At 39.2% G+C, this 16,449-nt stretch overlaps 1 protein-coding gene across 1 annotated transcript in view; it reads left to right on the top strand.

Moving 5' to 3' along the window:
* Nucleotides 1-16,449, top strand: part of col7a1 (collagen, type VII, alpha 1) — a 67,977-nt gene that overhangs the window by 18,438 nt on the left and 33,090 nt on the right. Inside the window, exons 18-44 of the mRNA XM_067458184.1 lie at nt 47-313; nt 396-539; nt 2,945-3,070; nt 6,212-6,358; nt 6,610-6,735; nt 6,812-6,958; nt 7,066-7,194; nt 7,274-7,423; nt 9,918-10,054; nt 10,206-10,332; nt 10,571-10,714; nt 11,278-11,453; nt 12,417-12,446; nt 12,592-12,618; nt 12,729-12,773; nt 12,914-13,015; nt 13,123-13,185; nt 13,421-13,456; nt 13,545-13,598; nt 13,677-13,748; nt 13,868-13,981; nt 14,997-15,023; nt 15,637-15,690; nt 15,849-15,920; nt 16,028-16,087; nt 16,172-16,207; nt 16,320-16,364. Coding sequence (XP_067314285.1) covers nt 47-313; nt 396-539; nt 2,945-3,070; nt 6,212-6,358; nt 6,610-6,735; nt 6,812-6,958; nt 7,066-7,194; nt 7,274-7,423; nt 9,918-10,054; nt 10,206-10,332; nt 10,571-10,714; nt 11,278-11,453; nt 12,417-12,446; nt 12,592-12,618; nt 12,729-12,773; nt 12,914-13,015; nt 13,123-13,185; nt 13,421-13,456; nt 13,545-13,598; nt 13,677-13,748; nt 13,868-13,981; nt 14,997-15,023; nt 15,637-15,690; nt 15,849-15,920; nt 16,028-16,087; nt 16,172-16,207; nt 16,320-16,364 — 2,657 coding nt within the window. The remainder of the gene's footprint in view (nt 1-46; nt 314-395; nt 540-2,944; nt 3,071-6,211; nt 6,359-6,609; nt 6,736-6,811; nt 6,959-7,065; nt 7,195-7,273; nt 7,424-9,917; nt 10,055-10,205; nt 10,333-10,570; nt 10,715-11,277; nt 11,454-12,416; nt 12,447-12,591; nt 12,619-12,728; nt 12,774-12,913; nt 13,016-13,122; nt 13,186-13,420; nt 13,457-13,544; nt 13,599-13,676; nt 13,749-13,867; nt 13,982-14,996; nt 15,024-15,636; nt 15,691-15,848; nt 15,921-16,027; nt 16,088-16,171; nt 16,208-16,319; nt 16,365-16,449) is intronic.

The raw sequence follows: 16,449 nt of genomic DNA, 5'->3' as shown, positions 1-16,449 counted from the left end.
CATTTTAATCAGCCAGCTGCTCTCTCTCTCTTTCTCTCTGTCTCAGCTGCAGAGCAATTCCGTGTCTTAGGTGGCGATATCACTACCTACACTATAGATGGGCTACAGCCAGATGATTCTGTTGTTGTGGGTGTTGCCCCAGTGATTGATGGGCGGACTGGAGAAGTGGTCTCTGTGTCTACTAGAACCAGTGGTTCTACTGGAATAGTCACAGGGCTACAAGTCGTAGAAGCAACATCCACAAGGATACTAATAACCTGGACTCCTGTGAATAGGGCAACAGGCTATAAAATCACCTGGCGGCGTAGTGATGGTATGGACAGCGTTACATTTAGCATCCTAAATTTATGCTATAATGGAAGTGGAATTATTTTCTTTTTCTTTTCGCTTTGTAGGAGTGGAAGACTCTGAGAATGTGCCCGCTGATGTGGCTTCCTATGCCATCGATAGACTCCAGGAAGGTGCAGCCTACCAAGTACTAGTCTCAGCCCTTTTTAACTCACGTGAAGGACCTGCTGCCACTGTGACTGCAAGGACAGGTAAGACTACAAAGTAGGGCTGGGACAACGCGTCGACGTCATCGATGACGTCGACGCAAAAAATACGTCGACGCAAAATATGCGCGTCGATTCGTCAGATTCAAAATAAAGATGGCGGCGCCGGAGAGTAGTAGCAACCATAGATGTACATAATAAAGTATATTATGTAATTAAGTATATTATTTATTATGTATATCTATGGTAGCAACACGAGTGGCTCCTCAGACTTTCAGAAGTGCAAGGCTTGCGGGTTGGCCACAGTCTATGCGGGTTGGCGCGCGTTGCGCACGGAGCATCACAGGCATGCGCGTCTGTGTTAAGAGCGCCTGCTCCAGGCGCGCACGCGTTTTGTTGTCACGGCTACATAAACAAATTTCTGCACACAGGAAGACAGATGTTTTGGTAATATTTGATGTATTTTAATCACAAAAACAAACGTTTGCATCAAGTGAAAGCATCGGACACATTGGCTACGTTACCTACATAATAAGCTGTTTTAAATTTAAAATGTTCAATGTCTAATCGCGCTGATGTGACCGAGGGTATCCATCCTCTAAGTGAGCAGTTTCATCCCAGGACTATTCCGGTTTTAAACGGAATATTGGCGCCCATAATGCACTCTACATGTAACTTTTTTCACTGTCATGCCGCGGATGCGCGTGGCGTTTCTGTTGCGGGTCAGCCACGGGGCTGCGTGGCGTTTTCTCTGCCTTTGCACACTAGAAGCGTGCAAACTACTAGCGTGTCTGACGCGGCGCTGCTGCTGCTATTGATGCGGAGGGAAGCCCTATTCCTAATGTTAAACAGAAATAGCCTACTGATACAGCAAAGAAAACGTCGGGAGTAGCCACATATCTATGGTATTGACGGCAAATACTAGGCTACAGAATATTTCGTTCTGTATTGACAGTTGCAATATTTCAAAATCGATAATTGACGTTTTTTATTATTACAATTAGGCCTATATCTGCATTTATGTAAACCTACAGACTTTCAAACATGAAAATGTAATTTAATAATATGTATTCGTGTCAAAATTATATATAAACATCTTTTCCTATTCTATTTTGCCTGGAGACGCTCCCAACACACGTGAAAAATAGGCGCTCTTCTATTTCTAGCATGCACGCGTTTTCCGCGCGTCACAGGCAGTGTGCAAACTCCAACCTATTAACATGGGAGCCGAAACAAAAACGGACACGCCACGCAGCCGAGACGCTCACGCTTGCAGTGTGTCCCCGGATTTGATTAACCAACTTGTTGATATTTAATCGATGGGCATAGCCTGTAGGCTGAGTTGCATACATAGAAAATATAATATATATCGTATAATATGTTTCTTTGTTGTTGGTTAATACTTATTTATTTGTGTGTGTGTGTGTGTGTGTGTGTGTGTGTGTGTGTGTGTGTGTGTGTACTTTATGTTTTGAAGGTTTTATTGAATGCATTGTATAGTCTTACTTTGGAATTTTAAGAGCAATAAACATATATTGCAATGTTAAGGAATTCGTTTTTTCATTCAGAAAATTAAATCAACATGTATAAATTGCTATTAGGCAATTAATGGGGAGATAATCGGTAATCGAATCGAATCGTAACCGAATCGGACAGGAAAAATTAATCGTTAGATTAATCGATGCATCGAAAAAATAATCGCTAGATTAATCGTTTAAAAAATAATCGTTTATCCCAGCCCTACTACAAAGATGTTTTTTCATTAAGACAGAGCCATAAGAGCAGGGGCGTGGGACTGGGGGGATAAAGGGTACTGAGTAACCAGGGCCCGAGGCAGGGGGGGGCCTTAGAAGTCAGTTTTCTATACATACACATACATGGTACGGGGGCCCAGCAAGATGGTTTGTACCCAGGGCCCAAAATTTGGTGCTACGCCCCTGCATAAGAGAGCATTCTAGACATTTTCACAATCATACAAATTAACTTTTAAAATGTGTTAATTGGACAATTCTTATTTTTTTGTGGAGTATTACAGAGTGTATTATAAATTATTTATTCATGCATGTAATAAATATTGTGTCCTTGTAATAATCTTTAATCAAAAGCATTATCTTACCCTCACAACATCATCTCTTCTCTGATGTTTGCATTGGTATGAAGGCAGAAAAATAATCTCTCTCCTTCAGCATCCTGTCACTCACACGAAATAGCAGCTGTTAGCAAATGACAACGATCCTACAATCTAATCGATTTCCAATGGACAAAATTGTCCCACCATTCATAATAGTTTTTCATTTGAGAAGCTGTTTCTCTCAGATATACAACACAATAGGAAAGTAAGGACACTCCCAGTTTGCGTTTCATGTCGACTTTAGAGATGAGCACTAAGAAAGATTTTATAGCAGTCATTTTTTGTCTGAATGCCTAACTATGCACATTCTGTTCTTCAGATCAGGCCACAGTTGGTCGTGTCACCAATTTACAGGTGCTTGAAGCCCAGAGGGAGGTTGTTCGAGTCAGCTGGGTTGGAGTTCAAAATGCGACATCATACAGAATACTCTGGAAAAGGACAGATGGTGAGATCTTACAGTGATTTTGAAGTAAATGCTCACAGTAATTTCCTATAGGGAAAAATCACAGGACATCTTTAAAGGGATACTTCACAGCTTTTTCATATTAAACTATCTTATTCCCTTAACTAAAACGAGTTGATACAGACCTCTCTCGTCTGAGTGCGTGCACTTAGTTCACACTGCAGGCAAAAGTGGCCCAAATCTGATTTTTTGGGGGGTCAAGTGACCAGGTCATACTTCTTCAGAGGTAGTGTGAACACTCAAATCTAGCCCAGATCTGATTTTTTCAAATCAGATTAGGACCACATACATATGTGGTCCTGAATCAGGCCCAGACAAAGGCGGATTTGATGCGACTTTTATGTCTCACAATTATGCACCAGTGAATTAGCCCTAGACACAACAGACACAGACAGTAACATTAAAACTTGACTAGAGATGGAGAACAGCAATGGAGGGTCAATGAAGGGAGAGTGAGGTGTTAGACCTAATTAGTATATGGGGAGATACTTCAATTAAAGCTAAACTAGAAGGATCCTACCATAACCGCTCCGTTTTTGAAAAAATAGCACACAAAATGGAAGAACGGGGACACAGAAAAACGTGGCTTCAGTGACAAAGGAAGGTGACAAAAGGCCAAAATAACCAATTTTGCTCTTTCTTTTCGTTCTTCTCCTCTTCAGCACCTGCTCATTAATGTTATGGCTTACATTACACAATCATTTTTAAATAAAAGCGAAAATGCTTACTGCCTCTATACCCCTTCCGAACTTTAGTGCAACAGCGCGCTACGTCTGATGTCACTGATATTGTTCTTTTGCACATGCGGGTTAGTTTGAAACCTCAAACAGTTCACACTGGAATCAGATATAGGCCACATTTTAAAAGGTAATGTGAACAGCCAAACAAAGAATCAGATCTGAGCAAAAAATCAGAATTGAGCATTAAGACTTGCGGTGTGAATGGGATCTGATAGCATTTAGCTTAGCCCACTAAGCCCAGTTCATTCACTATGGTACCAAACAGAGATCAAGAATGGTGGAAGCGACCAAACACCTCCACGTTTTCCGTATTGTAAGGCCGCTCACTGGTCCAAGGACGGCAGCCAATGATGCGGGTGAAGGTTTCTTTGCGAGTTACTGTCTTTCCTTTTTCACAATAAGACAATATTAGATGAAATACATTTATTACCTGTATTGTATTCCTATCAATCTGACTCCATTTAATTAAAAGACTTCTACGATATTTAGGATATTAGAAGTTTAGATTATACGTTCGACATTCTATTTCACTCTTTAACTTTATATATTTTACTCATTCATTAGGAATCTATGTCGCTTAAAGATCCTCGCGCCAGCTGTAACGCGGGTCTTACGATCACAAACTCGTCAGTTTTGGTCGTTAAACAGAGGTAAATGACTATACTTTTTAGAGTGCTATTCTCATGTTAGCTTCCTCTAGAAAATATTTGATTTAGTCCCCATAGATCTGTATACACTTGAATAAAGATAACTTTAATTCTAATCAAAGGTAATGACCACTACTCATAGATATAATTGACCAATATTATTCTTACAACAGTAGTTTTGATTTAGTCATATCGTAGATAATAACCCACGTACATTTAATTAGAATATAATTACCCTAAACAGAGGTAAGGCTTACCCTATTTAGATTGGTCGATCAACATCATTGTTTATCCTAAACGGAAATTACTTTTTAGCCTTTACAGTCTAAGTACACTTGAATTAATGCCAAAAGTTTAGTCAGAATACCAAAATCTCAGTTAGTGTGCCCTTATGCTCCACTCAACCGGATTTTTGGTCCGATACTTAACCTGACGCAGATTTGCGGTAACATAAGCCTTCACTTAATCTACTTTGAGAAAATAATAACAGAGTATGTCAGAATAAATTCAAACGTAACAATTTATTAACCAGGTAAGAAACAACAATCAAAATTCAACTCAATGAATCAAACATTAAACAATATACAAAATCAGTAATTCAGAAATCAAAGATTTAGAAGCATTTACCTGGTAGTCAAAAAACTACACACGTCAATTGTGCGGGAGATCTGAGTACAGATTCCCCGAGTTATGTGTCACCTTTCCTTAAATACCCAGATAATTCAATAGGTCACCAAATGGTGCTTTCTGTAATTATAATTAGATTTTGGCCCCTTCCTCAGGGGGTCACAAAATGGGCAATCAGAATTTGGGTTTGAATAGTTTCTCAACATCTGTGAAAGAGGGCTTTCATTTACATACAGGAGACATCCTGTATCATATCTATGGGAGGTCACCTTCTTACTGGCATTCAATATTTTCTTAGCTTACAGAAACTTCTTGGAGGTTGGTATTATAGCTGGGAGAATGAGACCATTTTACCAGGCGTACTGAGACATTTCAAATGATAGTAAACACACATAGTTTTTTCATAGTACATACTTCACATTCTGTGTTCCTGGAGGGGAAAAAGGGGAAATACAGTTGGTAATATGCAGAGTGTGAAAGTGAGGTGTAAGTGTCTCGGTATGGTGTCTTTGTTCCACAGGCCAGACATTCTGGCATTTGTCGTAGGGTAATATGTGGAGTGTTAGGGTGAGGTGTGTGTGTATCAGTATGATGTCAAAGGAGACTGTTCAGATGTTAATCCTTGGGGAGATTCTTTGTTTCCCAAGCTAGACCTCCTGGCACCGGCCTTACAGTATTTAAATACAGTGTTACGAATAGTTCAACGATAAAGTATGATGACATAAAATAAAACGTGGTGCTTTTCTAAGCGGATTAAAGCGGTGGAGGTGTTTGGCCGCTTCTAACTTGACCTCTGTTTGGTACCAAAGTGAATGAACTGGGCTTAGTGGGCTAAACTAAATGCTATCAGATTGTCACCGCTCGTTAGAGCGATTAAGTGCACACACTCAGACGAGAGGTATGTATCAACTCTTTTTAGTTAAGGGAATAACATAGTTTAATATGAATAAGCGGTAAAGTATCCCTTTAACATCTCAATTTTCTCCTAGACTGCGATGATATTAAATGAGAGACAGTTTGTGACCTACAGGGGTCACAGCTCATACTATAGAAGTTAAAAGAAATCCCCAACCATGATAGAAAAATTTAATTGTAAGTGTGATTTGTAGGTGGCGTAGAGCAGAGTCAGCAGGTTGGTGGTAATGTGACATCAGTGGATCTGAGGCAGCTAGATGAAGGAGCACAGTATGAGGTGAAGGTTTTGGCTCTAGTCCGTAACAGAGAGGGCCCACCCGTCTCTGTCAGAGTCACCACAGGTGAGTGCTGTTTGTCTGCTATGTTTGTTTGGACCCCTGCATTTCAAGTCATGTTTACTTTTTGAAGAAGTTATAAAACTGTATTCACATGTTTTTTCTATTCTTCAGAATGAGTATTCACACAATGTACAAAATAAAGACATTGCTTTTGTGTTATTTGATTGTCTTTTATTAGCTTGGTTAAGATCAGATTAGGTTTAAGAGAGATATTTCCCGATGAAAGTGCATTGAATTTACTGTTTGTTGTCTAGGGGGGCAGAGAGTGACAAGAATAGAAGGTTTGCGTGTTTTGGGTTCGACCCCAGGGGGGCTCCGTATAACCTGGAGAGCAGTGAGTGGAGCCAGCTCATATCGAATCTATTGGAGGTCTTCACAAGGTAGTTATAAAAGCACACATGTACCCACACACATATCAGACACAACCAAGTTTATTTTATGCTGTTTTATGACTAGGTGAGCCTGAATCAAGTCGTCTGATTAGCGGTGATGCAACTTCGTATACCCTCGATGGATTGCGTCCTGGTCTGAGCTACACTGTAAGATTGTCTGCTGTGCTGGACGGTGAAGAGACTGAAGCTACAACTATCAGAGGAACCACTGGTACACACGACCGATTGCATCTCACATTTTATCTCTCCATCTTTTTCCATCCTCTTTCCAGCCTCTTTCCAGCCACTTTCATTCATTATTTCTGATTCTTTTTTTAGATGCCCTGCCACCCGTGACTGGTTTGAGCGTGACAGACAGTACTGAGAATTCAGTACTTTTAGGCTGGCCACCAGTAACTGGAGCCACAGGCTATATTTTACGCTGGACAGAGGAACAAAGTTCTGATAGTGTGTGATTTATTAAGGATCAAAAGCACAATTACAGTTGCATTCACTTTTTAGTGTATTATATACTCTCTCTCTTTAGACACAGGAGCAGGTCAGTCTGAAACGCTACCCGGAACAGCCACCTCGTACCGTGTGATCGGTCTACGACTGGGCCGTCGGTACCGTTTCACTGTGCAACCCACCTTCCAAAACCAGGTTGGACCTGAGACCAGCGTGGTGGAACGAACAGGTTATACGGGTTTCTGTCTCTTTCACTCCTGAAACAAAAAGGTTTCAAAAAAGGACAAATTGAAATTTTTTAAAAGGTTTATTCTTTTCTAAATAGATAATTAAAATAAAAAAATAATTAACAGATTGTTATGGTTAAAAGCATAAAACACTTGTAAGGACTCTTTGTGCACACACACACACACACATATATATATATATATATATATATATATATATATATATATATATATATATATATATACAGTCTTGTTCAAAATAATAGCAGTACAATGTGACTAACCAGAATAATCAAGGTTTTTAGTATATTTTTTATTGCTACGTGGCAAACAAGTTACCAGTAGGTTCAGTAGATTGTCAGAAAACAAACAAGACCCAGCATTCATGATATGCATGCTCTTAAGGCTGTGCAATTGGGCAATTAGTTGAAAGGGGTGTGTTCAAAAAAATAGCAGTGTCTACCTTTGACTGTACAAACTCAAAACTATTTTGTACAAACATTTTTTTAGCAATCCTGTGAATCACTAAACTAGTATATTTAGTTGTATGACCACAGTTTTTTAAAACTGCTTGACATCTGTGTGGCATGAAGTCGACCAACTTGTGGCACCTCTCAGCTGTTATTCCACTCCATGATTCTTTAACAACATTCCACAATTCATTCACATTTCTTGGTTTTGCTTCAGAAACAGCATTTTTGAAATCACCCCACAAGTTCTCAATTGGATTAAGGTCTGGAGATTGGGCTGGCCACTCCATAACATTAATTTTGTTGGTTTGGAACCAAGACTTTGCCCGTTTACTAGTGTGTTTTGGGTCATTGTCTTGTTGAAACAACCGTTTCAAGGGCATGTCCTCTTCAGCATAGGGCAACATGACCTCTTCAAGTATTTTAACATATGCAAACTGATCCATGATCCCTGGTATGCGATAAATAGGCCCAACACCATAGTAGGAGAAACATGCCCATATCATGATGCTTGCACCTCCATGCTTCACTGTCTTCACTGTGTACTGTGGCTTGAATTCAGAGTTTGGGGGTCGTCTCACAAACTGCCTGTGGCCCTTGGACCCAAAAAGAACAATTTTACTCTCATCAGTCCACAAAATGTTCCTCCATTTCTCTTTAGGCCAGTTGATGTGTTCTTTGGCAAATTGTAACCTCTTCTGCACATGCCTTTTTTTTTAACAGAGGGACTTTGCGGGGGATTCTTGAAAATAGATTAGCTTCACACAGACGTCTTCTAACTGTCACAGTACTTACAGGTAACTCCAGACTGTCTTTGATCATCCTGGAGGTGATCATTGGCTGAGCCTTTGCCATTCTGGTTATTCTTCTATCCATTTTGATGGTTGTCTTCCGTTTTCTTCCACGTCTCTCTGGTTTTGCTCTCCATTTTAAGGCATTGGAGATCATTTTAGCTGAACAGCCTATCATTTTTTGCACCTCTTTATAGGTTTTCCCCTCTCTAATCAACTTTTTAATCAAAGTACGCTGTTCTTCTGAACAATGTCTTGAACGACCCATTTTCCTCAGCTTTCAAATGCATGTTCAACAAGTGTTGGCTTCATCCTTAAATAGGGGCCACCTGATTCACACCTGTTTCTTCACAAAATTGATGACCTCAGTGATTGAATGCCACACTGCTATTTTTTTGAACACACCCCTTTCAACTAATTCAACTAATTGCCCAATTGCACAGCCTTAAGAGCGTGCATATCATGAATGCTGGGTCTCATTTGTTTTCTGAGAATCTACTGAACCTACTGGTAACTTGTTTGCCACGTAGCAATAAAAAAATATACAAAAAACCTTGATTATTCTGGTTAGTCACATTGTACTGCTATTATTTTGAACAAGACTATATATATATATTTTTTTTTTTTAATTAAATATGCTATAATTTTGCTATTTTAACAAAAGAAAGAATTTATTTTAGTATTTCCATGCATTTGTGATTAGTATGAACAATTTATTTTATTTACCTTTTTTCACTTACATAAATAACAATTATTTTTAAATCTGACTCTTTTAGTAAAACATTTGTGTGAATTGTTTCATACAGTACTCTTGACTTTGAAGCTGAGGCAAATTATAGCTTTCAGTGTGAGTACAGTGAACAACATGCTATTATACTAGTCAGTCATAGGAAGATTTTTGCTCACTTTATGCTCTTCTTCTAGCAATTTATTGAAAGTTACAAAGACCGACAGATGGTCATAGTGCTTGATGTCATGTGGTACATTAACACACTATCAATATGCAATGATCGTCATTTATTGAGTAAGACTCCCATAGCAGTGCACTTATAATAGCTTTATTTTTAGCATAGCTTTATTTTTACAAGCTAAGAGTTATTGTCTGTGTAGCTGATATGAATAAATGTTGTAGTAGTTGTTCAGATAATTTTTTATGGACTGCATTAATTGCAGCTGACTGTACTGTTCTTCAGCTGTATTCAAGGCTTAATATGTTTAATACATCCATGTTTTAGTTTGTGTTGGAGGCCGTTTGGATGTGGTCTTCCTTGTCCCTGCGTCTCGTGATCGCTCTGACCTGGAAGCAACTCTGTTGCCTCTGTTGGCCAGTTCTGCTGTCTCCTTCACCTCCATCGGCCCCAGAGACTCTCAGGTACATTTCTTTCTTTTGATACTATGTACTATACTTGGTCATGGTGTTCAGAATTAAAAAAAAAAAAAGAGCTTGCCCTGTTCTGACAAAGTGAATGGGGAATTGAGCAGGCCAGTGTGAATGAAGTGCTTGTAATACCTGTTTGCTCCAGATGGGGGTGGTGATGTACAGTGAAGATCCAAAAGTGCGCTTCCTCCTCAATCGTCATAGCAACAGTGAGACCCTTCTTGAGGATATTTCGTCCATCCCATTCAATGACAGACCAGGAAATAATATAGGTTTGTTTGTGTGTTTTAATTTTTAATTAATATTTTTATAGTTTGTGGATATGTTTGATGTTGGTATGCCATGAGCAAGTATGTGAATGTCCAGGTCACGTTATACAGTATATGTATATTTTTTCCCCCACATTGTTTCCACAGTAATGAGGGCATTGAAGGTTTGTCATTAATTGTGACAAAACATAACACCAAAGTTTAAACTATTTAATTTGCTCAAAATATTTTTTATGTGTAGGCCGGGCAATGACATATGCACGTCAGTTTTTGCTGAGCACGCCAGCAGGTCGGAGGTCTGGTGTTCCTGGGGTGGTTGTTATAATAGCTGACGAGAAGTCAACCGATGATCTTAGCCAGCCTGCTGCCGCTGTTAGAGCCGATGGTAAGCCACACAAAATCAGACCCAACATATTGTTTACACACACACAAACACACACACACACACACACACACACACACACACACACACACACACACACACACACACACACACACACACACACACACACACACACACACACACACACACACACACACACACACGTCTGGTTCACTATCTTTGTGGGGACTCTTCATAGATGTAATGGTTTTTATATCGTACAAACCAGATTTTCTATCCCCTTACACTGCCCCTGCCCCTAAACCTACCCATCAAAGGAAACATGCTGCATTTTTACTTTCATCCTGTATGATTTATAAGCCTTTTGAAAATGTAGGTGTTCTCAGGTTTTACTATCCTTATGGGGACATTTGGTCCCCACAATATAATATAAACAAGGACATACACACACACACACACACACACACACACACACACACACACACACACACACACACACACACACACACACACACACACACACACACACACACACACACAGCAAACCGTCCTGGCTACTCTGTCCCACATAAGTGAGTTAGCGCTGTAATAACTCTGTCCCTCAGGTGTGACAGTGTTGGCGGTAGGAATTGGGCGTGCAGACCCTAGAGAGCTACGTTTGGCAGTGACTGATGGCAGCACTCAGAATCTGCTCTATGCTCAAGACGCAAATCAGCTCTATGGTCTCCAGCCCGACCTGGCAGACCTCCTCTGTGGACTTGCAAGAGGGACCGGTGTCACGGTCAGATACAATCCATTCATCTAATCTGCCATAAATGTCGTATCATCATTTTTTATTATCATGATGCTTACTTGGCCTGTCAGGCCTGGTAGAGTCATGATACAGCAGAAGGTTTCAAACCTCTTTGATGGTCTCTAGTGATGAGAAAAGAAGACCTGGGGGGTATTCCAGAAGGCAAGGTTAACTTACCGTCACATATACCTTGAACTCGCAGTTGATTAACCCAAACTTTGTGTACTCGTGGTATGCTGGTACCAAAAACCAAAAAGTCCAGGAGTAAGTTCAAACAACCCAGAGTATGTTCCTGGTTAACACCTAAGACATTCTCAATTAATGATTCACCATGGAAACAGATGCTAAGAAGAAGCGCACCATTTTACTTCCTTCTTCTTCTTCTTTTGTTTAATGGCGATTTACATAACCTACTTAGTGCACAGCGCCAGTTATTTGGTGGTTATACAATCGTTAAAAAATTTCTTAGTTTAATAAGTAATCTTTGAAAATAAGGATTATATTGTTTGTTTGATGCAAATTAATTGAATGCAGATCCATGTGTGAGATGACAATAAAATAAATAATAAATATATTTGAATTGCATGAACATTTAAACTTGTTTTTAATGTATTTATTCTTATTCTTTAGAATTAATATATAATACTGCATATTTTATAACTGAAACACATTTGGTTATATTAATAACTCTATTAATTATATAAAACACATCTGAATACCTTTTAAGCAAACTCACTCAGGAACATAACCTGCTCTAGATCAGGTTATGTTCAGAGAGTGAGTTGCCATGGTTACTTACATACCATGAAAGTTTCGTCCATTTTTGGAACCAAAAGTTGAGGTTATCCACTATTTTACTCATAAACATACCCGGGTATGTCACATAACCTGCTTTCTGGAATACCCCCCTGGTACAATAAAGACTCACTTTGATTTGTTGTCTCCTTTTAGACGGGGCCTTGTACTGTAGAATGCCCCAGGGTAAGTGTGTATTGAAAATACATACACAAACACGCAACGACATAAAAACAACATATACTCATGAGCGTTTGTTTTTTTGTTTACATTTGCACATCTACATGCAGCTTTTACCACAAAATAAGTTTGACTTATGTCTTTGTTGCAGGGTGCAAAAGGGGAACACGGTCAGAAGGTAATCTTTTTTGTGGTGTCTTTCTTGTTGTTGTTGTCTTGTTGACATGTATATTTACTGTAGTTTTATTATTAAATCTGTAAACATTATGTCTTTTTGTGTGCATACAGGGTGAGAGAGGCAGAGATGGAGTGGATGGAAGGAAAGGCGAGCCTGTAAGTTCATCTACATGCACATTTAGCTGTATTCAATCATCTACTCAACAGGATTCATTAATTATTGCTTAGAAACTATTTGTTTCTGCATGCTTAAATGAATGTCTGTCTGATTCTGTGTGTATGTTTTTTTAAAATAGGGTCGTGATGGTTTACCGGGTCGTGAGGGCCCCAGAGGACCAGAGGGGCCGCCAGGTCAACCAGGCAGTGGTCTGGGAGTGAGAGGAGAGAAAGGCGAGAGAGTAAGTGGCACTTAATTGGCACACAATTATGCATACACACATGCACACACAGCTCACACATGTTGATATGCTTTCACCTTCTCTTTTTTTTCGTCCATCTTTTTCAGGGTTTTCCAGGATTGGATGGCAGTCCAGGTGTTCCAGGTCGTTCTGGTGCAGTTGGACTACCAGTAAGAATGAAACATGAATAATGTTATTAAGTAGTGCTGTTTAAACAGGTATTTGTGGATATATGCTCATCTAAATGCATAGCATTAATGGTAATGATCAGGCCTGGATGCATAATAAAACTTCTGATTATTTAAATCCCCTTTTAAACAGTGCCACTTAAAATGTTAGAGCCAAACAAATTCTCACATACTGATTTCTAACAAAGGTTCATTGTGTGATATTTTGTTGTTTTAGGGCAGTCAGGGAATACCAGGTGTTAGAGGAGACCCTGTGAGTACTGTATAATAAACTGTATATATGTAGGCAAAAAAATATACACACACTTTTACAAAATGTTTGATCTGTTTTGTTTTTACAGGGAGAACCAGGTCTTGCAGGGCCTCAGGGATTAAAGGGAGAGAAAGGTGAAAGGGTAAGAGTGATATTAAAATGAATCTCTCACTGCTCTACTCTACCCCTTGATTTAGCAGGTTTTTACTATTTACTACAGGGGGAATCTGGATCTGCTGTTGGAGGAGGTTTACCAGGCCGTAAAGGAGAACCAGGAATCCCAGGGATCCCTGTAAGAAACAAGAAAATCCCTGCACAATGACAAAAAAGCAGCATGAGTATGAGTACATAATTGCATCAAGTAAACAACAGGGTTCTTACATTATCCGTTTTATGTCTCTGTCATTTTAGGGCACTCCTGGGCGTACAGGTGTGGATGGGGCAAAAGGAGAGATAGGTCCACGAGGTCTGCCTGGACAGGATGGTCGCCCTGGGTTGCCAGGTTCTTCAGGACTGTCTATTAAGGTCAGAATCCATGTATGGCCCTGTCCCAGTTTGGTGATATAATCATGCACAGACTGATAGATAGTTCACTATAAAGTTGTTGCCAGTGTGGACTTTGCAAAAGAGCATCTTGAGGGTCTTAATGGAGATGCTAAAGGCCACAATTTATTGGCATGTCCACACCGCAGCAGAATATGGTTGTCAGTCCTGCATTTGAGTCCTTCATAAGGTTACTTTCACACACAGTTTGATTATTTATGGGACTGACAACTGCATCGCATTTTATAACCAAACGTACACCCTTAAAATTTCAGGACTCACAACTGCCTTTTTGTCTGTAATGTCATACAGTTTGAGAGAACCGCTCTGCGCTGCACAAACGCATGTCTAGTGTGTGTTGCAGGTTTACACATGTGGTTTTGGTAACTTACAGCAACAGAGATATGCACTGTGTTTCAAGGTTTTAGATCCACTCACTGTTTTGACACTGAATGTGTGACTCAAATTTTTTGCTCTCCACCCACTCAGAAGGTTTGACTGATGAACTTGCAGACTTTGTCTTGACAAATATGATAACTTTTTTGATAATATGATAAAAGTTTTATGGGCATTACCATTTTTTAGATTTATTTGGACACTTTTGCTATAACTGCTCGTAAGAGAGCTCGTATAATTGCTTGACTCCGTTCATACAGACAGTATCCAAGATGCTACTGTAAGTACCAAAGCTCACCACAGTAGGCTCACTCACCTTTATGCATTTATGCACAGGTTAGAATTCCAAATAAAAATCATAAAACATCCTCAAAGCAGTTAAATAAACAAATCCAGGCAATACATAGTGATTAACTCGCTGCCCATGTACAGTATAGGTTGTGTTTGTTTGCTTATTTTAACTCCGCAATGAAAATATGTGAAAGTACCATTGGCATTTTATCTAGATCAATATTAATAAATTCATTGTTTGAAGTTTCAGATATGCCTTCAGCCAATCATGTTCCTGTATGTTTTTGTGTTTCAATTCATTTTCCTGCAGGGTGACAAAGGCAGCCCTGGAGAGAGGGTGAGTCGATATAAATTCTTTTTCAAAAGACGACAGGGAAGCCTTCTCAAAAAGATGAGAAAACAATTGACAGTGTAACAATAATACAAAACAAATATTATAAAATAAGATGCCAAATGGTGTGTAAGCCGCTATATTTGTAGAGTAACGCTGTCCATGTTTAGGCTGATTCAAGATTCATGATGTTAATATTAAATAGTATTTTTGACAATCAATTATTTGAGATGTTATCACATGAAGCATGTTTTTAGTCTATTTTTCAGTGTATGTAAATATAAACATGGACAAATATTATTGTTTTTATTGCATGTTAATAGTCCCAAATATCAGGAACATGGTCTTTCATATGCCTTTAACCCAGAATCCATATAAAAATCATCAGATGGAACATTTTAATGCATTTTTAGGGATTTTGAAAGCAATAATAATAATATAATGTTCGATTTGGATAAGGCACCCTTGCAGAAAAGCGTCCTATGTTGTTTAAGGATTCAACAAGCGCAAAGTAATCTAATTACTGTGAAAACTCTCTGATGGCATACTACAGTCTATTATGACAATCAGGCAAATCTCTTGAACATCAATGTTGTGTTCTTTCTTTCCTGATTAATAGGGTCCTCCTGGAGTGGGCAGTGGTGTAGCTGCTAAAGGAGATGCCGGTGATCCTGTGAGTGTTTTTTTTATATTATTAATGACAAAGTGGCAGTGTAAATGAATGTTATCGTGTGTATGTGTGACTGCTGCTGTAAAATTGGTTGGGTGTACTACAATGTGTTTTTAAGTTTTTATTGCATGCACTGAATGGTGTTTTTTGTGTGTTTTTAGGGAAGTCCTGGACCGCCTGGTCCGCAGGGCCCACGGGGAGTGACTGGACAAAAAGGAGCTAAAGGTGAAACTGTAAGTACATTTTTTTTTACATTGCTTGTAAGCTTGTTGTAAAATGTACTTTCCTTGTCTAGGAATGCTTTTTCTTAACCTGGCCTGTGTGTGTGATTTTATGGCAGGGTGAGAGTGCTGAGGGTAAACCAGGCCCCCAAGGAAACACAGGAGACCCTGGTGATCGGGTATAAACATTTTTCACTAATATGTTTCATTCTCACTCTGACATTCATTCTCATTCTTTTTTAATTCATTCATTTTTGTTTCAGGGTCCACGGGGACCTCCAGGTGAAATCGGAAATAAGGTAAAGAACAGAAGTCAGTCTATGACTTTATTGTGGCTTGTGTCATCAAACTTTTTGAATACATAATCAATGAATCAGTTGATATAGTTTTGTTTTGCTATTGTTCCTTCAGGGTGACCGAGGACAGACTGGAGCACCTGGTTCTGATGGAGCCAAGGTGAGTGTGTCTACACATGACCTAAAGCATATATCTGTCCAGATAGACTCTTTTGTGTTTTTCAGGCTTATTTTGAATGTGTTAT

The sequence above is a fragment of the Pseudorasbora parva genome, chromosome 12, assembly GCF_024679245.1.
Source record: "Pseudorasbora parva isolate DD20220531a chromosome 12, ASM2467924v1, whole genome shotgun sequence".
Classification (NCBI taxonomy): domain Eukaryota; kingdom Metazoa; phylum Chordata; class Actinopteri; order Cypriniformes; family Gobionidae; genus Pseudorasbora; species Pseudorasbora parva.
The sequence above is the reverse complement of the archived record's forward strand: the minus strand, read 5'-3'. Positions and strand labels throughout refer to the sequence as shown.